Genomic DNA, 25320 nt, shown 5'->3' on the forward strand with positions numbered 1-25320 from the left:
AAAACTCCACCTTTGCTTCAGAAAAGTCATACCATCATAGAGAGGTATGCTTTATTTCACCTTGACATGGCGTACATATTTACTGTCCGGATGTTCAATGAAATGCTTCACTTGATCCTTTGTCAATCCCATGCGGTAGATTAGGGAAGATAATATTTCTATTAGAAAAAGGGTTTAGGTCTACATGGCATTTTTGTACAAATGAAAGGCAGATCATATTTGTACCCATCGCAACCAAAAAACGATACACATTTACCGTTGCAAAACCAAACCAAATATTGCAAATTTGCATGTGCCTCTTACCAAATGCAGCCTTATTACCCATAAATATATACGTGGCCAAGTCCCAGAGAAACCCATTTCATGTAAATACCGTGGTTCAAGTAGCAGTTCAGCCGGAGAAGCGGCTGCCCAAGAACCCAAAGCAGCAGATGTAGATTTGTATGATTTTGGAGCCCTTCCAAACCAAAGATATCACCTTATCAGTCGTCACAAAAGATTATCACATAAAAAGAACGGGAGATGGAAGGCGTTATACTTCAAAACAAAGATATCAAACAAAAAGTTGTAACCTTGTCAGTCGTCACAAAAGATGTAAATATGTTTAGATTTTGGAATTTGGGCTGTTGTGAAGATTACGATATGAATGCGAATATCCATAATACTATACGCCTTCTAGTTTCCAAGACATTCTGAGGTTATCCTGCAACCTACTGTGAAGAAAGCCACGAGCCAATGAGGCCGCCTCGACACTGAATACCCTGAAGAAAGTAAACAGCGCCTTTCAAACCAAAACGTCTAGGAACATCAAACTGCACTTCTAAACTTTCTAGTGAATGAATGAGAACTGCTATCTTGAACCTGGATTAGATTAAGATATATAATACAATGGTTGAGATGTTTACATAACAGGTCGAATACCTGCAATCAAGACACTCAATTGAAAGGCAAATAAAAGACAATCAACCATACTCTGCAGTTTCTAAACAGAAATTTTAAAGAACGTAGAGGGTCCTTGTATCAAGGCATCCATTGACATCCGCTAAGTGACAGAAGCAGGATCACTGCCCATTTATGATGCAGCAAAATGGAAGAGATCAAACAGCAAATGAAATGGAGAAGTCATCCACCAACCAACCTATCTGCGGTGAATCATGAAGAATCATATATTGCTCTGAAGCAGTATCAGAAACGAAACATGCCCCTTTTCCCCTTTTGCTCAAAGTTACACAGAGCACCATTTTTTTTTCTACTGTGCTTGCCGGAGTAGGGAAAAGAATTATCCACCTAGTTAACAATGAAGCCCTCAGAGATGTACAAAGGCTCTAAAGATACAGCAGTCACTAACTGACAAAGACCCCACCTGGCATCTTGCATATCCTTTTCCTGCCAGATCAAGCCCCTCAACTGGAGGTAGTCTACCAAATAAATTCATAAATTAGTTTCCTGCATTATCAACTGCTTTCTTCTCATGATCTGCAACCTCGGTGACACCCTTTTCAACTATGTCTACATCTTCAAATGCAGTTGAATCAATACTTGGATTTTTGTCAGCTGGTTCTGAATGCTCAGCTGGGCTGGAACTTGCATATGTTGGAACACCATCAACTATTGCATCAGTAGATGATGGTGAGGGTCCAGTTGAATCTGTTTGGACACACTCAATGTGATCTTTTAAATCTGTTCCAACCTCGCCATTTGGTAAAGCCAGAGGTTGATCTACATCAGATGGACCACAGGAGTCAGATGTTTCTCTCCACTGAACCCATTCTGGCTGTTTGTCACTTCCCAAAGGTCTTATTTCTTCCTTCAGATTCTCTAGTGAACCGTTTAGTGAAACTGCATTGCTGGGATCCTCTGGATTGGAGACTGGTTCAGTCACTTGAGTAGATACTGCTGTATCAACTAAGTCATCATCTTCGCCAACAATGACTTCGTCATCACTACTACTGCTAACAAGACCACTCTCCTCAACATTCGATGATGGTGAAGCAAGTGAGCCAGTAGATCGCTCATTAGCAATTCTATCATCCTCAAAGGCAAACCAATTGGAGTTCGTAAAGAGAGAGGCACTGGAAGCACATGAAAGCAAGAATTGCAAAATTAGTCAAAACAGTTTTGGTTAAGCAGAAGTCTTGCATCACAAATGGAAGAAACAAAGAGTGCCAACATGGGCAAATTATCTAAAAGTTCAACATTTACACATTCTTTTATGAGTCTACTGAAGAATCCAAAAAGATACAAAGGCATTTAAGATCAATGCTTCAAAAACCAAAGCAGAGCCCAAACCAGACAGATGGTTGGTTCATGATTGTCAATTTGTCATGGTTCAGTCACAGGTTAAACAAGTCAGAACCATCAAACCATTCCCCAAAATCACCAACCCGTATACCCTGCCAGTCGTTGGTTTTACCCATGCAACCATCAGGTCTGATCCAGTTTCAAAAACACCATTTTGGATGGATAAGCTCAGGCTGACAATTTATGGAGGCCTTCTGTCTGGAGCCCAGAGGTATTTTGTAAGTAAGAAGAAGAGAAATTCGGAATAAGGGCTTCCATTTACCTGTCCTGATCATCACCAAGACGTAGAGAAGATATTACTACTTCTGCAGATTCGTCATCAAAGTAAACATCCTGCATAATATCCCACAGAGAGAAACAGTTTTGCTTATATTATTCATAGAATACCTACTTTATCTTTCTAAAGCAACCACATGCTGAGCTTAGAATAATTTACAAACTTCATCCCAAGCTTTTCAAAGAAAACCTCTATTTTATGACAAAAATAGCTGTGTCCTGTAATATACATATTCGGCCCAGTGACACAGATGGAGAGAGCACACTATGAAGGCCACCCAAGAACCATATAAATAGGATGATCTCCCCATCAGAGTACTCAGAGTACTGTAAACTGTACTCTAGCCAGAAAAAAAATCAACATGGTAGGGTTCAAAGTTTGTGGTTATGGCTCTGGCTAGATCTTCACGTTGATTGATATTTGAGCCATAGAAAGGATATAAGTTGAGTAAAGTTTTCATGAAGAATATTGGATTCCAAACCCTCCAAACATCTCAATTTTTGTGCCAGCAATAAAATATCTGAAACTAAGGAAACCTACATTGAACATACCTCATCATCTCGTTCAAGTGAACCATGAGCCTGCAAAAGATAACAATAAAAGTAAACTAAGGTTGTCAAAGCCTCCACAACTTGGTCAACTTAGGCTATGGTTATGTAACACTAAAACAATGATGGTAATGAAAGGTAATAAAAATAGATTTGATGGCATTAAAGGACTGGATTATCTTGCATATCTACTGGTTAATGGACTAATGGATGGGTAGTCCGTGGTTAATGGGAATATTACATGTATTGAATTGAGATCCATCCGGACTATACAATATGGGGGCCCTTAATCACCAAAACATTGCCTAAATCAAGAACCCAGGTGTCTCTCTGATCTCTTATAACAGTAATCATTGAGATGGTGAATCTTTTTGCTCTGCAGATGGTGAATCCCTACCCCATTTATTGATCTATTACCTTTTAGTGCTTTTTGTTTGCTCTCTCTTTGGTTGCAGGTGGAGTACTCCCAGGATGTAGGAAGCCTCTTCAATCCAAATTTTCTAAGGCAGCCAACAAAAAAGGAAGGGCTATGTGGAAATCAGTAAGGGCAGCAGTAGTGTAGACAATATGGGAGGAATGGAATGCAAGAATATTCAATGAGAAGTATAGGTCAAAAGGAGATCTAGTGGAGGCCATAAAGATAAAAGCTGCACAATGGGTAAAATCACTGTATCTCTTTCAAAATTTCTCAATCACTGATATAGTAAGAGCGTGGAATTAAGTGGCACACAGTGATGAGAAGAAACCCGGGGATGGCAAGAAATGGTGGTGTAATCAGAGATTCCGAAAGCAAAGTATTGCCAAGCAAGCTGAACTAATCTGCTATTCTGCTACAAGGGTTAAAAATCGCCATGCAAGCAGATCTTAAGAACTTGGAGATAGAAGGGGACTAAAAATAGTGATATCATGGACCAATTCAAATGGTAATGTTTCCTTGGATCTATAGACATCCGTTAAGGGGGATAGTAAGCATAGAAAGGGAACTTAATGCCTCATTCACATGGATCAGGAGAACTGCAAATGGAATGGCTGATTCTCTAGCTAAACAGGAAGTTAAAGGGCAACGGCTTTTTTGGGCTTTATTGCAACTACTTCTGGTGCAATGTCTGCTTCTAGCTGCTGTAATTCTGTATTTATTTCACTTAATTGAATAAAATTCTCATTTTTCTGTTCAAAAAAAAAAGGAGAACAGCTTACAGCCCCGCCAGTAATACAAACATTATATGGTAATGCCAATTACAAATTGTATTAGTTCTTATAGAAACGGTAAAGCACAAAGGTTTCTGGCTGGTATTGCATAGCCCTTCCAATTTTCAATAAAAAAATGAAAATGAAATGATATTTCTTAAAATTTTAACTATTACCTCTTCAATGTCATCGTTACTGTAAATGCCATATCTGAAGGCCTGGCTCAAGTTATTTGCCAGTGCTGCCACATCATAGTCCCTGTCTCGGAAATCATCATCATCACTATCCCTAGTCCGGTCCTGTAATGCAGTTGGCCTCCTGCAAATGTCAATCAAGATGCATGATTTCTTATCCCAGAAAAATCCAAGATATAACAGAATGATTCTTATTTTGGTAGATAAAATAAGTATCATAACATCCTCCTGAAAATGTCAATCGAGATGCATGATTTCTTATCCCAGAAAAATCCAAGATATAACAGAATGATACTTATTTTGGTAGATAAAATAAGAATCATAACATCCTACAATACTTTATACAGTGACAAGACCATATAATTTCACACTTCATGTTGTACATACTTCAGTCACTTTCAAACTGCAGGAGAGAACCAAGTTAAATATCTTTATGGTACACTATTCAAATGCATACCTACCTTGACAGAATTCATTTGTTTTGACTACTCTACTAGCAGACTGAAGTGCATATAAAATAGAAAACTGCTTCAAAGTATGGAAGCCATGTCAAATAAACTACTAGAATGTAATCTGATGAGCTTCTAAACTTCAAAACTTTCTGATGTACAACCTCTCATTGTATATCAGATTGGATGCTCATGTCTAAGATCCTTGCTAATTATACTATTTTTCCACTTATAACAGACTTCTTTCAAAATAAATCAAGGGATTAATACATATTATAGCAGCTAAAAAAGGATAATACAAGTATGACATGTCATATATTGCTTCATGTCAGAATGGAGCAGACATGTGTTAGGGGTCCTGAACATTGTTTTAAAAGCTTAAGCCTCAAGGCGTGAGGCTTATCCTGAGGTATAAAAAGGCGTAAGCCTCAAGTATTAATGATTAATTAGTGATTTAGTGCAAAAAAAAATGTATTTTATAATTTAAAACATATAGAAAAAGACACTTCAATAATTATGGGCCAAATAAAAAGGTAAAAATGAAAAATAGTGTTTCAAGAGAGTTCAATGCAAAAAGGACTAATCAAGTTCTTAGTTTCTTTTGGATAAATCAAGTGATATTTTACTTATTATTCTAAATGTAATGTCTCAAGTTGTTGCTGTTGTTATTATTATTATTTACATGGATTAAATCAACTAAATTGTTTCCTTTCTATGCGAGGCCAAATGGCACAAATCTTTGTGGTTTTATTGTGGGTTTTTAGATTGTTCTTTTTTCAACACAATTAAAGATATTGAAGATGAAAATAGGGTAGGAAGTACAGTCCTAACACCACATGATGTGGAGGAAAATATCCCTTAAAGGCTAAAACTCTCAATATAGCAAATCACACTGACAAGCAAGAAAAAACTAAAAAAAATTTAAAATTCAATCATAGAACAATACAATTTGCTCAAATTAAGGAATGCATATGCCTCATGGCCCAAAAAAAGACCTAGCATTGGTAGAAAATGCCGCATTTTCTAGAGTACCATCTACTATGCATGAGAATGAAATAATCCTAGTTGCCAAATACTAGATTTGTTTGAGATCCATCATCACCTTCTCATCCAGAGTGTAAGACTCAATTTCTGAAACAAAGCTATTGGAGAATCTTTAATTATGCATTCCTTATAACATCACATACCATTAAAAGTGAAAGCAAATTTGGAAAAAGACATACCCGCATGACCATTGGTAAACATTCTCCACAGCATTGCGCTTGATTAGGACATTTGCATGCCAATCTATCCACTCAGTGTTTTCCTGTAGAGGTAAACAAAATTAGAATAGCAGCAGACTCAATTCTGGACATAGCTAGACCTGAAGTCCGCCTTTTTTACTAAGCTATGAGACTTTGTACCTAGAAGACATCTAATATCAACTTAGAAGTACCAACAAACATAAAAGTTGATGTAGTATAAAAGGAAGGAAATTAACAAGAAGAATGACTTTGTTCTTTTCCTCAATAAATGGCCAAAGATAACCATAGTACAAGCCCCTAAATAAAAAGGAAGATGAAGGTAGGCCAAGCACATGAATAAAAAGGAAGATGAAGGTACCCAAAACAACTTCTCACCAGAGCCTCCCTGGGAAGGCTGTCAGTTGTCAAGTTGATGACATTGAGAAACCAAAATGAACAAGGATTCCATATTTCAACCAGAGACCACACTTTAATAATATGATAGTCAAGCCTCCAAGGACCCTTGGGCAAATTTCCCACCCAAGGATTTCACATTGGAGGAATGGTACAACGCTCATCTCTCAACAAGTTACTAGAGCTCCATAGCATACAGTAGTAGCAAAATATTACATAATTGGAATCTCTGCATAATTTTCCAGTACCTGATTGACCTAGAATTCCAAATTAGTACCCATCAGAGACTAGCTTGTTTGTACCCTGTCCAGGAGCCCACAACTGAGTTATCTTAGCTCTGGTAGGGCAACAATACACCACTTATTCATAATATCATCTATTTAGGTATCTCTAAGGTCTCCATGATCCTCAGTCTTCACTGATCAGTACACCTTTATAATAATCTTTCTCAATCCTGCTGATATCACTGATCTTTTTTCCAGAATGAACCAGTGTTTTAAAAGTGCAAGGCGCAAAAAAAGATCTAAGGGAATTTTGCGCCTGCAGCATAAAATTTTAAAATAATTTCGAAAAAATGCAAAAAATGTAAAAAATCAAAATAAATAAGGAAGTATTAATAATTATTAATTAAAAAAAGAAAACTTTAATTTTAAACAAAATGTTTTAAAAAGCCTATTAGTTCTAATTCAAATACATAAACATAACATGTAAGACATATTCAAGCATGTCGAGCTTTCAAGTTCTCTATTTCTTTCCCAATTGCATCATTTCAAATAACCAATATGATGTTAAACATCCTTCATTCTTAATTCTAGGAGAAGCCTCCAAGCATTACAAGACATAGATATATGGGGTGCTCAAGGGACAGGGGAGGTTGAGAGGCTACGGCTTTGATTAAACTGCTGCAAAGGTTGCACCTGTTGTCAGGATACCATGTTATGTATCCTTAACCCTAGTGGGTTTTTTTTTTGTAACCTCTTTTTCTCCTTTAGATCCCCATGTGATGTTTCCAGTAGGACACCACTTTGCATTGTCACCTTACAAATGTCCTCTCCGTAAATACAGTTTTGAAACCGCATTTCACTTCATGATCTCCTGCAGTTTTGGAGATATTTCTTCACTTTGTTTGGTGCTAGGTGAAGTGGCCTGTGATGATGGACCAAAATTTCAAATGAGATTTCTTTCCCCTAATAACAAAAGGGGAAGTATCATAGTGAGATACACAGATCTGCAATTGTTTGCTCTAGTTGGGAAGAAGGAAATAGTGAGATATACAGGTCACCTCTATTTGGGTTCTTTCCCACCAATAACATTATTAGAAACGAACAATTGACAAGAAGTGGCAACTTCTTCCATAAAAGAAAGGTCACTTCTATGGAATGGTGTGCCCCACCAACGGATTACTGATGCATTTAAATTGAACCTTGATAGCTGTCAGCTTTTGGGAGATTTCCTTAAGCTTCTGGACCAGTTCAGATCTCCTACCCACACCTCACTACAGCTGTACAGTAAGAACATCTCCTGTATTTGCATGTATTCATGGGGAGATGTTCCCAATGTACAGCTGTAGTGAGGGGTGGGTAGGGTGGGGGTAGGATTCTTATGGGTAGGAGATCTGAATTGATTCTGGACATATGGTATTGGTAACTCAATTAGCACAGTGCTTCAAGGCTCAGGGTTGGCTCATCGCTAAATTCATCAAGGTTCAAGGTGGATGGAGATACAAAGGTGGTTATTCATAACTCAAGGTTGGTCCCAGCTATCTGGGGTTTTGGGAAGGATAGATTGTGTATGGTCCTCACCATTGGATTTTTTCCAGACGAAGTGGCTGCCTCAGACTCGAATCCTTATTCTCATCCTTGCCAGCCCACCTTAGTATCTTGTTAAGGTGGGAAAGGATAGCTAATATATTGGCTGAAACATATGCCAGGGATTGGGAAAACACAGATAGATTGTATGTGGAGTCTACAAATTAAGGCAGGTAGAAAGCAGCCTTGCTTTAGCTAAAATTGATGAGGGAGTTTATGAGGCTGTACAAGTTTAGTTGTATAATCACATAATATTTTCAAATTTTAATAAAAAAGAAAATTAAGAAAAGAAAAAAAAGGAGAAAAAAAGAGAGAAAAATAAAAGAAAAGGTAAAAGGAGAGAGAAAAAAAAAGGAAAATATAAAATAAAGAAAAAACAAGCAAAAAAGAGAGAGAATGGACAATTTAAAAATTGTTTCTTGGAATATAAGGGGTTTATACTCAGGGTGGTAGCTGGGGGCTTTTTGAAGAAGTGCAAGCCTTCAGTTCTGTGCATTCGGGAAACAAAGATGGAGGCGATGACCAATAAGGTGGTGCGATCATTGTGGGGGGATGGGGACTGTGAGTGGGAGGCAATTCCCCCAGTGGGCACAGCTGGGGGTCTGTTAATTGTTTGGGACCCTTGCACTCACTCGATTCAGGGGGTGGTGATGTTTTCAATGTCTTTGCTGTTCCAATCTTATGAATGTAATTGCAAGTGGGTTATGACTGGGGTGTATGGGCCAACTGAGGATAGAAGTAGAGAGGACCTGTGGGCTGAGTTAGACGGGATAAGAGAGAGGTGGGATTTCCCTTGGGTAATTGGAGGGGGGGTATTAATACAGTCAGATTTTCCTCGGAGAAGAGGGGCGGTAATAGTAAATGTAGGGGTAGACAAGGCTTCTCACAATTTCTGAGAAGATGAGAGTTGGTGGATTTACCTTTATTGGGGGCAAGGTATACATGGACAAAGCCACCTTTCAGATTTGAACACTTGTGGTTGGAAGAGGAAGGCTCCATGGATCCGATTAGAAGGTGGTGGAAGGAATACTCAGCAACTGGAACAGCAAGTCATGTTTTTTGTAAGAAACTTTCCTATGTAAAGGCTGAATTGAAACGATGGAAGAGGCAGGCCTTTAAAGGGGTAGAAAGGAGAAAACAGGATTTCCTAAAGGAAATAGTGGAGGAAGAGAGGACTATTTGGGTGGAGGAGAGACAGAAGACGGCAAGGGCAAAACTAAACTATGACAAATTATGTTTCCAAAAAGAAATTAAATGGAGACAACACTCCAGATGTTTGTGGTTAAAACAGGGGGATAAAAACACAGTTTTCTTCAATAAAATGGCAAATGGCAGAAGGAGAACTAATACTATTAAGAGGCTGGAGGAAGGGGGGGAGGTGATTGAAGGGGAAGAAAGGATCAGACAAACAACTAATTATTTCAAAAATCTCTATAAAGAAAGATGGAGAAGAAGACCAAAGCTGGATGGGCTGTCTTTCAAGAGTCTTTCTCAGCTTGAGGCCAGCCAACTGGAAGCAGTCTCAGAAGAGGAAGAGCCACAGTTGAGGAAATGGAAGGTGACAAAGCACCAGGTTTAGATGGATTCACAATGGAATTTTTTAAAAGAAGTTGGAGTTTCATAAAAGAGGAGCTAATTAAAGTTTTCCAGGAGTTCCATCACAATGGGGCATTTGAAATAAGCCTAAACTCTACTTTTTTGGCTTTAATTCCCAAGAAGAAAGGGGCGGTGGGCTTGAAAGATTTCAGACCAATAAGCATTGTTAGCAGTGTCTATAAAGTGATTGTAAAGGTGTTACCTAAAAGAATGAGAGGGGTGATGGGTAAACTAATATCATAATCTCAGGGAGCGTTCATAGATGGGAGGCAAATTATCGATGGCGTTCTAGTGGCAAATGAACTCATTGACTCCAAAAGATGAAGTGGGGAGGAGGGGGTATTGCTCAAAGTGGACATGGAAAAGGCGTACGACCATGTAAATTTGGATTACATGCTTAAAGGGTTCAACTTTGGGAGGAGGTGGAGGAATTGGATAAAGGTGTGCATAACAACAGCTAGCTTCTCTATCTTGGTAAACGGCGTTTCTGCAGGCAGATTTCAGATCTCGAGGGGTCTAAGGCAATGTGACCCCCTCTCTCCCTTGCTGTTTATTTGTGTATCGGAAGACCCAAGTATGATGGTGAATAAGACAGTGGAAGGAGGATTACTTGAAGGCTTCAAGGTGGGTCAAGAAGTGGAGGTAGCACTACTGCAGTATGCCGATGATACTTCTTTGTCAATGTGACAGAAAATCAAGTGGAAAAAATCTGAATGATTTAAATTTGGTTTGAAGTGACCTCTGGCCTGCAAGTCAATATGCATAAAAGTGAGCTAATGACAGTGGGGAATGGTCCAAATTTGGAAGTGCCAGCAAATATTGTAGGCTGCAAGGTTGGAAAATTGCCATCAAAGTACTTGGCGATGCCACTTGGGGGAAAATGTACTTTTAAATAGATTTGGAACACGGTGATGGAAAGAATGGAAAGGAAACTTGCCTCTTGGAAATCAAGGTATCTATCAAAGGGAGGGAAACTTACACTTTTAAAAAGTGTTTTGTCTTCTCTTCCTACCTACTTGCTGTCTCTCTTCTTCATTCCAGCTAGTGCAGCTAAGAAGTTGGAGAAGACAATGAGAGATTTTCTTTGGAAGGGATGGAAGGATGAGTTTAAATTCCATTTGGTCAGTTGAAGCAAAGCTTGTAAACCTAGAAAGGCGGGAGGCTTGGGTTTAAGGAATGTGAGAAAATATCTGGCTTGTCAAGTAACTCAAATTGGGACCCAAGGGAATCAAATTTATCTTATGGGATGTGTGGTCTGAAAGGGTATTCAGACAAGGTTTAAGAGTGGAAGTAGGAGATGGTTCTAGAGTCAGATTCTGGAAGGAGGTGGTGCGGGCATCACCCTCTTAAGGACAGATTCCCAACCCTCTTTGATATTGCCATCAACAAGGTGTGTTTGGTGTCGGAGATCTTTTCTCCGGTTGGAGGGGCAGGTGAATGGTGTCCCAGTTTTAGAAAGAACCTGAATGACCGGGAAGTGGAGCAATGGGAGGAGTTGATGCATCCTGAGTGCGATAAGAGTGGAGAGAACAAGGGGGGACAGAAGGATTTGGGCAAAGGAGAAATCAGGTAGGTTCTCCCTCATCTTTTTACAGAAGAATTTGCAGGGAGGAGGAAGATAATTTTCCCGAAGACCTCATATGGAGGATGGTGGCTCCTCTAAAAGTCTCCTTTTGTCTATGGGTGACGGCCTTAGGGAAGTGCTTAACAGTTGACAATTTGACAAAGAGAGGTTGGGAAGTAGAACCAAGCAGATGTGTCCTATGTATCAACAATTCTGAAAATTTGAAGCATCTCCCTGCACTGCAGATTTAGTTGGGTAATTTGTATGAAAATGTTAGAGGTCTTTGAAGTTCAGCCATGCCTCCTAAGAAATGTATTGGATCTGTTACGGGGCTGGGGTCTGTCCTCGAGGCAAGATTGTGTATGGAAGCTGTTGCCGGCAGTGGTGGTGTGATCAATCTGGTCGGAAAGAAACACGAGACTTTGAAAATCAGTTAAGATCAGAGGAGGAAGTCTTAAAGAGCACTTGAGGAAGGTTACATTCCTGGGTGGCAACACACAAACTGTTCAAGAATTGTCCTTCCAGTTCTTTTTTGGAGTATAGAAATCTTTTTGTATGAAATTCTTTTTTGGTTTTTCTGAGTTGTACAAAGTGGTTGCCTTGCTCAGTGCCTTAGTGGGCAAGGCTGCATCTATTTGTCTTCTGTTAATGAAATACTTTACCTTTTCTCTCCAAAAAAGAATAATAAAACTTTTGTATGTAAATAATCAAACAGATGGAATGAACTCAGTGTTACTGTTGAAATTCATATGGATGAGTAGCCAAGTTAGAAATGAGTAATAAAATGGAGGAAAGTGAACTGAGATACACAATTATGTGCATTGAGGAACAACAATGGAAACAGCAAGGAGGGATTTTGGTACAAATGAAATGTTTCAAGAGGACAAGAAAAGAGCATAAAGGATGTGAAGAGGAGATGAAACAAGACTTTAGAAATGACAATTTTACCAGAAAATAAGAACGTAGAGAACAATGGTGGAACAGGATTTGATCAAGTGATCCAATTGGATAGGATGAGACTTTGACTTGAGTCAAAGGAAAGAAAATGTACAGACATATATTTAACTTGTGAGTTTCATTAGAATAACATGGCATTTGTCAGGGAAAATTAATTATCTAATTCCAGTTTCAAGCTTCAACAGTTCTCTAGAAACCAGAATAGTGCTTCACTTTTAGTAATTTTCTATGCAGATAATAGAAGAATTTGTTTGTAGGGATATAGGCATCTAACCTGCAGATGCGCCTGAATTTGACTGTTATTATTTGCCATTTGAATGAGCTTGTTCGATATGTGTGTGAGGTGTCCAATATTCCCGATCCTTGGTGATGATTTTCCCTCAGCAGAAACTGTCGGCTGCAGAAATATGCCACCAAATAGTTGCATGTTTGAAACACACTTAAGACAGGCAACCAGCAGAACCTGTTGGTTTCAGATCCCAGAAACCAACAGGGACAGGAAACGAGACACCAGAGACGTGATGAAAAGTACATGTAGAGGTGATTACCTTGTTAGGATCAGTTGCCAATGTGAAATTCTTTTCTGCTTCAAGTATTTTACCAACAAGATTACAATTTTGAAGAAGGTGTTCAATAAGTGGAGGTTTCTTGCTCTCCAGGCATGATATTATAATATTCTCAACATGATGATGCAAAAAGTTATTGAATGGGTACCTACAGTCATCATGAGAAGCATAGAATAATGACTAGGAATTTTTGCGTTGTAAATATATAGAATACTCAGATATGTAGCTTACTCAAAGAACAAATCCAGAATGCGTTGTATGGCTCCTAGTCGAATCAATTCCTTCTCAGCAGCTTCACTCCCAATTGTCAGTAAGACAGAGATAAACTCCACAATCTGAAGAGTTACATATTCTTTTATAATCAGACTATAGGATTAAAATAGTGTTTCTCTTACTGATAAAATAACAACCAGCTGCTTTTATTTAGATTTCACCCACCTTAAATTTCTTCTCTTAATGTCAGCTAAATGATGATTATCATGAAAAAAGGAATATAGCTTGAGCTACTCACAATTTAACAATGGATATGGCACTAAACAGAATGGAATGAAAAAACAGGATTATAATGACGATGATGATAATGATATCGATGATGATCTTGAGACATTCAAATTCCTAATAATGGTATTTACAAAGGATCTACTAACTGAATCATAAATACAATATACCACCACATGTAAATAAATAAAATGCCAAGAATGTAAGATGCAAAAACCTTCAAACGATGTTTTCCAAGAGGTGGTTGCAATTTCCCATAAGTTGTTGGCAATGCATTATTGGCAGATGAGACATCCAAAAGCTTGAGTAAATCACCTGCAAGAAGTCAAATAATAGAGAGTAAACAATATTTGAAATGAAAACAGAGCTGTTACATAATTTTACAGAAAGAAAAGGTGGTTCTTTTCAAGCTTCTCTGTAGGAGACAGAACTTTTCCAGGTAGCAACTTAGTTTGGATCTCAAAAAGAGTCTCTGTATTTCCCTCTCACCCTTCATTCATGAAAAAGAAACTCAACCCAAAAGGCAAAATACCTTTTATTGGAAAGTGTCAACTTAAAAAAATAAAAGTGCAGGTGGCAACTATAAATTGGAGAATACTTCAATACAAGGTTGGCAACACTGCTGATGACAGCTGTGATTGAAGTACCAGACACGAACCCACTCCCTCCATCCACACCACACCCCCATTTCCTGACCAGTCTTATCAATTATCACACCCAGAGACTGGCCCCAACCCACCCTTTTCTGCATGTGTATTTAGCAATCTAAGAAGAACTTTCTAAGTCACTGTCCAGCATAGATGCAGCCAATCCTAAGCCACCTATATTTCAAGGTTTTGTTTTGCATTCCACTTTCAGTGATTATGAAACACAAATTACTATAGAAAATCAACATTCAATATGTTTAAGGATTCTGAGTTCAAGGGATCTTGATTGCGAGCTACAGATAAGTTCTTGAGGCAAATCACCCATCCTACCCAGGTATTCCTCATGCAGATATCATTTTCTTTGATTCGTCATGCATTTAAACCCCAACTCCTACAACCTTTCCAATATCCAACTTATTTGATTCTTTTTTGAATCAGAAAGTTTCTCTTTTTGCTGCAAGGTGCCAACCAGATGGTTGGTTATCCCCTCCTGCTGGGGGGCGGGGGGGATGGGCTACCCCCATTGTGTAGCCCCTTCAAAAAGATATTAAAAAAAAAAACTTCTCCTTTTGCTTAGCTCAAAACCAGCCTCATTTTTCTGGTCTCCTGCCCTACTGTACCATACATTCCACAGGTATCTCTTATAAGAATTACAATAGGACCCAAAATATCTCCTGCCGAAAATACCTACACTCTAGATTCTCTAATGGGGTAAATCAATTCTTTACCATCATAACTTTCTTTTCCCATTGTTTACGCTGCCTGAGTAAATTTAATCACCACCCTATTAAGTCCACTTGACTCTTTCAACACCATGTCACCATTACTGTAGGGTGTTATTCAAAGATAGATGATATTAGGTACACCATCAAATACTTACATGTGAACCAAATTTCCACCAGCATAAATACCATACATCAATATAGTAGGCATAACCGCATAATCCATCAACTGAAATCCAAACTTGGTAAAACAAAGATCAAAATAATACCCACTTACCCACTACACACAGAAGAAGGCTTGTTGTAATTTATAAAAGGTTTAAATTCTTGCAACATTTATCTGTATCTCTGCCCTTCTCTGTGTCTTAAAATGCATAAGAATGATTGCAAAATCTTAAACAATTTTCACCATGACATACTTCATGGGGCAACAAATCTTCCCATAACTCATTAGTATATGGCAGGGATCAAGTACCGAACAACTCTAACATGAAAATGACAACTTAAACATGGAAGTGACCAATGTCAAGTAGGTTGAGTCATCACCTATTGCTATATGCTCTGGTTATGATACTGACATCTTGTATACACCATTTAATCTCATATGGGTCTACTGTAGTTCCTATGCTTTGCATAATACCTGTATTATTGTACCTTACTATTACTACCTTCTCCAATCTCAATTGCCTACAAAAAGCTATTAGAAGATTTGGAGGTAACATCATGAAGCAGGAGTGGAAATAAAACTAGGCATTGGAATTTCAAAGTACAAACTTTCTTGTAGGAGTGGAAATAGCAACTAGCAAGAAAGAGGTAGCTTACCAAGGCTCCCCAACATGCCTTCAACCGTCTCTGGATCAGCAGTTATAGCTGGTCCATGATTCATCTGGCGACTGTATGTGTGATATGGACCTAATGCTGACCTCTTAGGGTCTAATAAGGATATGCATACAGACAATGAATGAACTAAAACAGATTTTGGTCTTGAATCTTCCAATGCATGATGGAATAATCTTCCCACAAAACTGCAAGCAGACACACAAGAAAAAAAAAAAAAAGATCTATTACCCAAAGGGGAAGAATGTACAATGTAAAATATCCTAACACCATCTCAGAACACACAATTTGGTGTGAAAAATGAAAAAGTACCTTGGACTGGAGATTTTTGCAGCAAGTCCTGGAGGAGCACACCGAGTTATGGCACAGAGTGTTTCTGCAGCATTGGCATGCACTTCGGGAGAATCCTGTATAGATAATAATAAAAAAAAATTACTTGAGATGAGTCGAATTACAAAAATATTATCCCAAGTTTTACTCCATAACCACATGTGGTTATCACCATATGCATATCTTACTCTCTTTTTTCATCTCCCATTTGAGTGGGCATGGGGAAATAGAGGGAGAGAAACATCCTGCTCCCTCTAATCAACAATGATTAAAAGGTAGCAATCCAAAGAAGCCACCCAGAAATCTGCAAAAAGACCTAATTTGGAGGGAAGTATGCTACATCTATATTACTATTAAAAGTGTGAGTGAGAGTGTGGAACTTTTGTTTGTTTGACTAAAATACCTCAATTTTTTAATTTGATTGCTAACAAAAATGTAATTTGAACAATCACTTTTCTCCTCATTCAAATCCCTCTCATTGCATAGTTTTCACGGAACCAAGGCGAGGCTAGGCGACAGAGGGGCGCCTTGTCGCCTAGGCAGGCACCTAGGCGTTGCCTAGGCAATGGAATTTTTATGTTAAAAACATAGATCCTAGGGTAGTTCCCTAGGTACCATAACCATATCCCCTTAATAATTATTCATAATTTTCAAAAGAAAAGTATAAAGTTCTCATCAACATGTTTATGAGAAGAAAAAGAAGAAGGAAAATAAAACTCAAAAAAATATAGGGGTTGAACCCTTCTTTTTGTTATAGGAAAAGAAGAAAAGAAAAAGTATTGGTAGTAGTAGTAGTAGTAGAAGAAGAAGAAGTAGAAGTAGAAGAATATATGGAAGCAGAAAATGTACTGATTAAATAAAAGTTTTAAGCTCTTCCTTATTGGTTCAGGTTTTGAAGTCTTTGAGGGTTCAATAAAGCATTTAGCAATGTTTGTGTTGATTAAACCCTAATAAATAAGAAAATAATAAAAAGAAATTAGTATATAAGACACAAAATGATTATTTTAATTTAATAACGTCTATTTTATGATTATAATCTCAAAAAAGAATGAAGAAAAAAGTATTCTATAATAGAAAGTAAAAAGTGTTTGGCGATTAGGCAAGGCAAGCCTCAAAGGGCGCCTCGTCACCTAGCGTCGCCTTGACAACTATGATTCATTGAATCCTATTCTTGACTAGAATACCCCTGTTTTTGAATTTGATCCCTCTATAATTGTAAGAGCACAAAATGTAATTTGAATTTGATCCCTCTCGTTAAGTCTTATATTTAGGGTATTAACTCTCATTCTTATATTGGATCCTATGTTAATTAACCATATTAAAGAAAAAATAGTGTGATAAAGAATAATTGTTTTTATTGATGATAGTAATAAAATACAAATTTAAAATCATCATAAAAATGGAGTTGTTCACCTGTTTGGTGATGAGTCAACAATTCAACCTTTTGGGTCATATGTGTAAGCCCTTGATGTCATAATAATAATAATAATTAAAAAAGATGAAACACACAAAAGTATACAAATATAAAAAAATGGAGAAAATTTCGGAAACATATTATTTACTATCATCATGTGCACACTTACTAGTGCTTGACAAATGGAAGAAACAATACTAATGTGTTTAACAGTTCCTGTTATAGCTATTGTGGTGTCATTTTTCAATAATCATTGAGTACTAATAGATAAGTCCAGGAGAGGTGTTGATTTTTCCATGGCAATGGAGGCCTTGGAAGTGGGGTAACTACAAGATGCTATGCAAAGCTATTATGCACGTTATCATGTGGACATTGTTAACAGAACAGGATCTAAATTTTCAAAGGAACAGATGATAACCTCACTTGTTTCATGGGTTTTAGTCACAAGGTATTTATAGAAACTGGTTCTGGCTGGTCATCTCTGAATCAACTTTTTTGAAGCACTCCATCCTTCTCTCTTCACTGACAGGTAGTAATATTGCAATTCGCAACATAGTTGCAGTTCCATGGAGAACCTTGAAGTGTCATCATTTAAGTATACAGCAGTTCCATCAGGAAATTAGGTTTGTCACAGACTGAGGTTGCATCCCTTCTGACTGGATATAGGATTACTGGATGCCTCCACTTTTCCACTGCTTATGGAAGGGGCTTCAACTTCGAGAATGCAGTTGGTTCAACTATAGGACTTTTTCAGGGCCCTTAGAAGGTAAGCTTCTGTCTCTCTTGTTTCATGTTTAACAGAGGGAGCATCGATGCATTTATACATAGTGACATCCCACTTTGCATATGTGACATATACTAGGAATGGGTGTTACCCCTATGCGAAATATTTGATGGTTACATGTTTGTGAGTAATGACAGTCCATTATTTGAACAAGGAGTCTACTGTGACACATAGAATGCTGGCTCCAATTCCTTGGATGCTATTGTACAACAGAGATAAAGAGGTATATCCCTTCCCAATTAATGTGCCTTCACCATAACTGATGTGAGCTGCCCTCCCCTTTAAACCACCATGAGTCCCATGTATAGGGAATCTGGAGCCACTATTAAATGGGTCCAAAAACATCACCAAACTAAAATTCAGAAGCAACATACAAGTTCCAGCCATTTGATATTGAATTATTTTTCGAATTCTGCTAGTAGGCTTATTCACTTGTAGAAATCTAACTTTCTAAGATTGTTTAGAGTGGATCCTATCTGATTGTGGGCCCCTAATGCAAGGAAGTTTAAGGGTTCAATAAGGTCTGCTATCTAATGGAGGTGTTTGAGATTTTTTTTATTTCTTTTTGAAGGGCTACACAACAGGGGGGTAGCCCATCCCCCAACCCCGGTGCAGGTGGGATTCGATCCCAAGTCTCTGCTACGACCAGCAGGTGACCTTACCAACCAACTAGTTGGCACCTTGCAGGTGTTTGACAAATTTCATGAATGAGGAAAAGTTAAACTGGGATTGAATGTTACTTTTATTACTCTAATACTGAAGAAGCTTATGCATGCCATCCAAGGCATGTTCTAGGTAGCTTGCATTGAAGAAAGAATGTGATGGTTTGCTTCGTACTTGCAGAACGTTGGAAGAAAGAACTGCAGTTGGAGAAGAATAGATTTCTACTGGAAGAATCAAGAAGTAAAGGAGCTATAGTCCTGAAAAGCAGAGAGTACAGCAGAGCAACAGTTCTATTGGGATCAGAAGCAGCAGGTTTGCTCAAGGGATTCATGGATGGAGCAGTCCTAACAGTGAAAAAGCAGGGATGGAGGAACAAATTGGTGAGGTAAGGAAAGAAATTTATAGTTGAAAAAAAAAGTAACAAAAACGGTTGGTTCATCATTCTCACAGAAAGCTATGGGTGAGAAAGAAGACAGTTGATTTGTATTCCAGAAGGTAAGGAGAAACAAGATTGGGTGCTGACGGCTAAAATGTTAGAAGATTTTCTGATAAGATGTTTAGAACCAAGGAAACCAGAATGCTCAGATAACAGTGGCAAGGAACAACAAAAGGTTAGTGAAGGGAAACAATGAGATTTTCCGATGGTCTCCACTTTAGTACCCAAATTGATTGGGGGAGGTAAGAAAACCAATTGGGAAAGGAAGAAGGTAGTCTCAACAAAGCAGAGAGCAACTGATTGGAACGAAATCCTGGGGATAATTATGGAGAAGGTTCATAAGGAAAGACCGGAGCTTTTCCCCTTCGATGAGAAAAAGGCTGTTCTGGATTTGGGGGAAATCCAAGCTGAAATAGTGAACTTTGAATCAAGACTAGGCCTGATTACTTTGGAGAACTGGGCACCCTCCTGTAATGAAAAGGAGCTTCCAGAAGGAATGATTACTGTCAAGATATTGGGGTTTCCATTCAACCTGTGGCAGGCAAACATCTTCAAAAAAATCGCAGGAATCTGCGTAGTACTGGAGGCCTATCACTTGCAGGACCATCATGCAGCAACAATGAAAATTTTGGGAACTTGAGAGAGGTCACACCGCATTCAAGTGATATCTTCACAGATGAAGTGTCATTCTGGTTAACAGGAACGAAGGAGGAAGGAGCTGACCTGGCAAATGGAGTACCAACTGGAAATCTTTGGCTGGACCAAGAAAGGCTAGGGACAGAGGAAAATATTTGTGGAAATGGAACAATGGATCCAAAATGCATTGTTGGGCCGACTTCCTTTCAAGGCTAACTATTTGAATAATTTTGAATTTCACCCAACGGTGTCAAAGCCCTCTTAAATGGAGATCTTAAATTCAAATCCATCAGCGGGTGGTCAAATGTCAGTTGTTGAAAAAAGGAACCCAATGGGGGTAAGCAGATTTCACTTAGTATCGAGGCTTAAAGGGGGTTGGCCCAAAGCTCGGACTGGGCCGGTAAGGTATGGGCCGAAGGAATTAGAGACTGAACCAGATATCCTTGCTATGAATCACGTGACCAGCTTAAGCCCTGTTGCTTCGATAGACCCATGTTTTGGTCTATCTTTGTCTTCTCATGGGAGGCCTGACGAAAAGAAAAAAGAGAAGATTCAATTTGGGAAAGGTAAGACGGCCCTGTATTTGAGGTCCAGGAATTCAAATGGCCGCAGAATATCGACCAGTAGGAGGAATTTCAAAGGCAATGATTCAAAAAAATAGGAATGCTGATGAGATTTGGGAATGGGTGGTAACAAAGTTCAACCAAGAACACAAGGCAATTAGTATGAAACTCAGACAAGAAAGTTCCCTTTTTGAGGATGGATCTCTTCAAGAGACCAAAGTGGCCAGAATTCACTCACAGGTTAGGAAGGGTTGGAGCAAGAGTATTTGGGGTTTGACTGCAGTGAAGAGGTAGAGCCTGATCTTCCACTGCCTATGTTTGTAGAAGAGATGGTGCCAAAAAATCCAGTTTTTGTGAAGCTTTCTCGTGGGAGCTTGAGGCAGCTTCTTTTTCGTATGCTACTGGGCTCTCAATGCAAGGTTCTGAAACCCTTGACAGAGACATTGTAAGTACTCGAGCTGGTAAAAATTCTGAGGAAAAAGGGATAGTTTTCTCAAAAGCCATTGTGGGGAAATTATGAAGAGATCTTGGTATAAAGACACAGGGAACAAGGAAACTTGGGTAATTGAAACAACATACTTCCTTGTCGAATCCATCAGTAATTTCTAAGAAGACGAAGAACACCAATACTGGGCATCTAATTCACATTATCAAAGTCTTCTCCAGGCTGAAAGATGGGCTCATAAGTACAGGCCCAAGTAGCAAATTCAAGGGAGTGTATAGAAGAAAAAATTGAAAGACAAAAATGTGTTTGATCAGAAACACTAATGTTGAGAATCTACCTAGCTGCTTCCCAGTTGGTGGTGAGAAGGGAAAAGAAAGGGTGAATGTGGAAAAGGTGGTGGAAACTGGTCTCCAATTAAGTAAGAAGTTGGGTTAATGGTTTTAGGAAGGGAAGAATTCACTAGAAGAGCACTTCAGGAGTTAGAGCGACATTACCCGCTGAATACTGAAAGCCCTTGATATGATTAGTGTCAGCTTTTGGGCTTTCTGTTTAGGGAGATTTTCTGTTGGGTGGGCATATTGGCATTAGTTATCCGAGGGGCTGTGCACTTCGGAAGCAAGTTTATGGGTTAATTTTCTAAGATTTTCAATGTCAAAGTTTCTTTTTTGTCTCTGGGTTTGGGAGTTTTGGTTCTTCTCTTGGGTGCTTTGTCATTCTTAGTGGGTGAAATCTCATAATCTATATTGCACCTTTTTCTTCTCTTAATAAATTTCCTTTTTTATCTACTACCAAAAAAACTGATGAGCACCCTCATTGTAGAATGCCTCTGAAAAAGAGTGAATAAGAAAACTAAGAATTTACATTACAAGCTGATCAAATGTTGGTGGAAATGAGAGATACCTGGACCAAAATCACATTTATATGTTTTTCCATGTCAATGTACCCGATCTGGCTACCATGGATACTGTTTTGGTTTCCTCCTTAATCTTGCTATGTTCATTATATGTGGTTTTTTAAATTTATTAGGATTTTGGTATTATCCATGTATTTAAAATTTTCATTGATCATTTATCAAAAAAAAATTATTGATCCTACCACAAGATTTCATAATTGGTAGCGGCCCCAGTAAATTAAAAAATTTTACGCAAAGTCAAGATATCCTATGAATACTCCTGAAAATTAAAATTGTGAACCTTCATGACTACTACAAACCCATATTGCATACTTCCTAATTGGTGTCCAATTATGTATATAAAATATGTTGTTGAATCTGTTTTCAGACCAGAAAATGATACTTACAGATGAGCTAAACTTATCCACAATCATCTCAAGCACATTTGTATCTTCCAACCACTGCATTGCATCCATGTAGTTCGTGTACATTTGTTCATCCGCACCAATTAGACGAATTAAAACCTGCTCAACAAGCGAAAACATAAAGAGGCATAGATTTTAGAGAAATTAATAGGTCATAAAACAATTGAATGAGTAGTAGTCTTTTTTCCTTCTTTCTTGAAACGGTATGATGTTGCATTGTACAACGGTATGGTTCATGTTTATACTGACAATTATATGTCTCATGATCAAGGATATTTAAGATTTTTTGCTTATATGAGTTTTTCCAATACTTCTATGTTGGGATTAGTTACTAGTTGGGGGGAATCCAAGCTCCAATGTCATACCAAAATGGTAGGTTTCTCCTAAAGTTAGTAAAAGAAGAAAATAAAGAGAAGATAATGTTGAATAGTTGGAAAAAGGGTAATAATTATATTCTAGAAATATATAGAGAAGTATGGATACAAGGTTTTATACTAGGAAAAAAGGGTATAGAAAGAAAAAAAAAAAAAAAAAACAAACTTGAAAGACGAAGGCTGGCACATAGTGTGTCTCCAACAATTAGATCAAGAGAAACATAATACAAATAAATGATACAATACCAACCTCCATTATGGATGTAATCCCAATAAGATCAACAAGCTGGTGGAAAATTTCCTGATGAGCCTAGATGATCGCATAATATCAAAAAATAAGTTCACAAACATATAGAAAAGGGGATATTTTATGCAAATGGTGTTGCTTTGCAGCATATGAATGAATAAACTCACAAAAAAAAAACTAAATTTAAAGTAGATTAACTGTTGAGTTTTAGAATGCAGCAGATAAGGCTAAATTAGATATGACACAGACTTTGATGGCTGAAAATGGCTAGAAGAATAAGTTTAGGAATAAATATCAAGTGTTTGGGCAGTAGTAAATAATTATAAATCCAAGTACAGAATTTAAGCAAAGAACCTAGAACCAACTTATGGTTTTTTAAAAAATACTCAGAAGAAGATTTCTTTAAATTAAATAAAAATGCACAACAAGTAGTTGTAAGGGTTACAAATAGAAACCAACTGTCCAACCCCCAAAATTACAACTAGGCGCAAAACATAGAGTGTCTGTGTACCCTTGTTGGGATAAACTATCCGCCAAACTGTTGGCCGATCTTCTAATCCTATTAATTTGAATCAACATATCCCTTGAGAGCCTTTTGAACCTCCTAAGGTCACTCCTTAGGTGCCATGAAACTCCTTCACCTTTCTTTCCACAACTTTTGAATCACCTTCAATAATTAGCCTCTCTAGATCCAATTCCTTTGCTTTCTCAAGTCCATAGACAGCTGCTTAGAATTCTGTTGATGCAACACCACTTTGCCCAAATGGGCCCGAGAAGAAGGCACACATATTACCTTCATAATACCTGATAGCACCTCCAATTCCAGCGGGGCCGGGATTACCCACACTACTTCCAACAAAGTTCAGTTTAACCAACCACGAGAGGGGGGGAGACCATTGCAATCTGTCTTTTAGAAGAGGATGATGCTATAGCCCCCCACGCCCTGAACAAATCATCAAACTTGAAGTCTGAAAACAAGTTGAGAGTCTTGACCTAGTGAGCCACTCTTAGAGTTATGACTTCAATCAGTGCTTCATTGTTCCTCTCCTATCCCCAAAAATTCTAGAATTTCTTTCCACAACAGCTTACCCCATTTAGTAGAACACCTACAAATAGAAGGGTTGAGCACCCCTTCCAAGCTGATAGGAGAGAACCACCTGCAACCAAAAATTGAAGCAAACCATTCCCAAATAAAGCTAAAAAGGACAGGAAATTAGAAGATGGACTGCAGTCTGACCATTGAGCTAACACAAGCTGCACCAGTTGGGTGACAAACACCAATTTGGCCTCTTCCTTTGAAGCTTATCACAAGTATTAATGCAACCATGATACACTTCCCAACAGAAAGTGCCGACTCTAGGAGGGATGGGAGAACACCAAATTTCTTTAACAGGGAAAGAGGAAGGTGAAGGAGAGGAAGCTACAAGAGAATAAAAGAAGGATTTACAAGTGAAAGTCGCAGAAGACTCAAGGCTCCAGAACCAACTTATGGAGCACAATCCAGATAAATGTGATAAGCTTCAAAGGAATTAAAACAAAAGGGAGGTACGATCCAGATAGGGTGACAAGACAATGCCACTCATACAGCACAACCTGAAACTATTGAAACACACAATGCATCAGAAGAAGAAACAAGGGGTAGGAAGGGGTAACTTGTTTTGGGCTGTGATGTAAGATTGTGTTTTCTGCTGGGGAGGGTTAAGAGAGCTTACCCCTCCCCTCTTATCTTGTATCTTCTAGTTATTAATGAAATTGTTCTGTTATTGATCAAAAGAAAAAAGAAAGACACTGTCAATGTCACAACTTTGTGATTCTAAACCTCCCATAATCTTTCCCCTAAGTCTTCTTTTTTATTTGAGCAAATTCAGGATGCAACAATACCCAATCTGGAGAAACCTTGCCAATAGCCACCAATAGACTTCTTAAACTCCGGCACTGGTCTTCAAAGCATCTTCTATTTCTTTCCTTCTAAATACACAAATACACCAACAAACCGGAAATGGGATGCAGCTCCAAAACACATTAGCCTTCTTACTGCCTCTAATCTTCGGCCACATGGAGAAAATCCATGAAGGAACAAATACTGGCCAAATTGAATGATTAGGTGCTCACAAGGAATGAAACCAGCCACTTTACAAAGAATGAATAGATGATTCACAGATTCCTCTCAATCTTTGCATAAGTAACAAATACTGGCTAAACTAAATCCTCTACTCTTATATGATTAGCAGTTAACACACTATCCGTAGCAATAAGCCAAGCCAGAGCTTCCACCCTCAGGGCACAGAATTGCACCAAATGCCTCCAGCCTGATTGAACTCC

At 38.3% G+C, this 25320-nt stretch overlaps 1 protein-coding gene across 1 annotated transcript in view; it reads right to left on the bottom strand.

Annotated features, from left to right (window-relative positions):
* Nucleotides 1-837: 837 nt before the first annotated feature.
* Nucleotides 838-25320, bottom strand: part of LOC104585871 (SIT4 phosphatase-associated family protein) — a 54824-nt gene continuing 30341 nt past the window's right edge. Inside the window, exons 7-19 of the mRNA XM_010242888.3 lie at nt 23002-23061; nt 22360-22476; nt 16102-16196; nt 15775-15977; nt 13801-13898; nt 13317-13420; nt 13068-13233; nt 12794-12916; nt 6181-6263; nt 4491-4632; nt 3130-3159; nt 2564-2634; nt 838-2072 (exon numbers count right to left, since the gene is read on the bottom strand). Of these exons, the coding sequence (XP_010241190.1) occupies nt 1439-2072; nt 2564-2634; nt 3130-3159; nt 4491-4632; nt 6181-6263; nt 12794-12916; nt 13068-13233; nt 13317-13420; nt 13801-13898; nt 15775-15977; nt 16102-16196; nt 22360-22476; nt 23002-23061 (1926 nt within the window). The 3' untranslated portion in view covers nt 838-1438. The remainder of the gene's footprint in view (nt 2073-2563; nt 2635-3129; nt 3160-4490; nt 4633-6180; nt 6264-12793; nt 12917-13067; nt 13234-13316; nt 13421-13800; nt 13899-15774; nt 15978-16101; nt 16197-22359; nt 22477-23001; nt 23062-25320) is intronic.

This window comes from Nelumbo nucifera, chromosome 3 (assembly GCF_055504915.1).
Source record: "Nelumbo nucifera cultivar China Antique chromosome 3, China Antique-T2T, whole genome shotgun sequence".
Classification (NCBI taxonomy): Eukaryota; Viridiplantae; Streptophyta; class Magnoliopsida; order Proteales; family Nelumbonaceae; genus Nelumbo; species Nelumbo nucifera.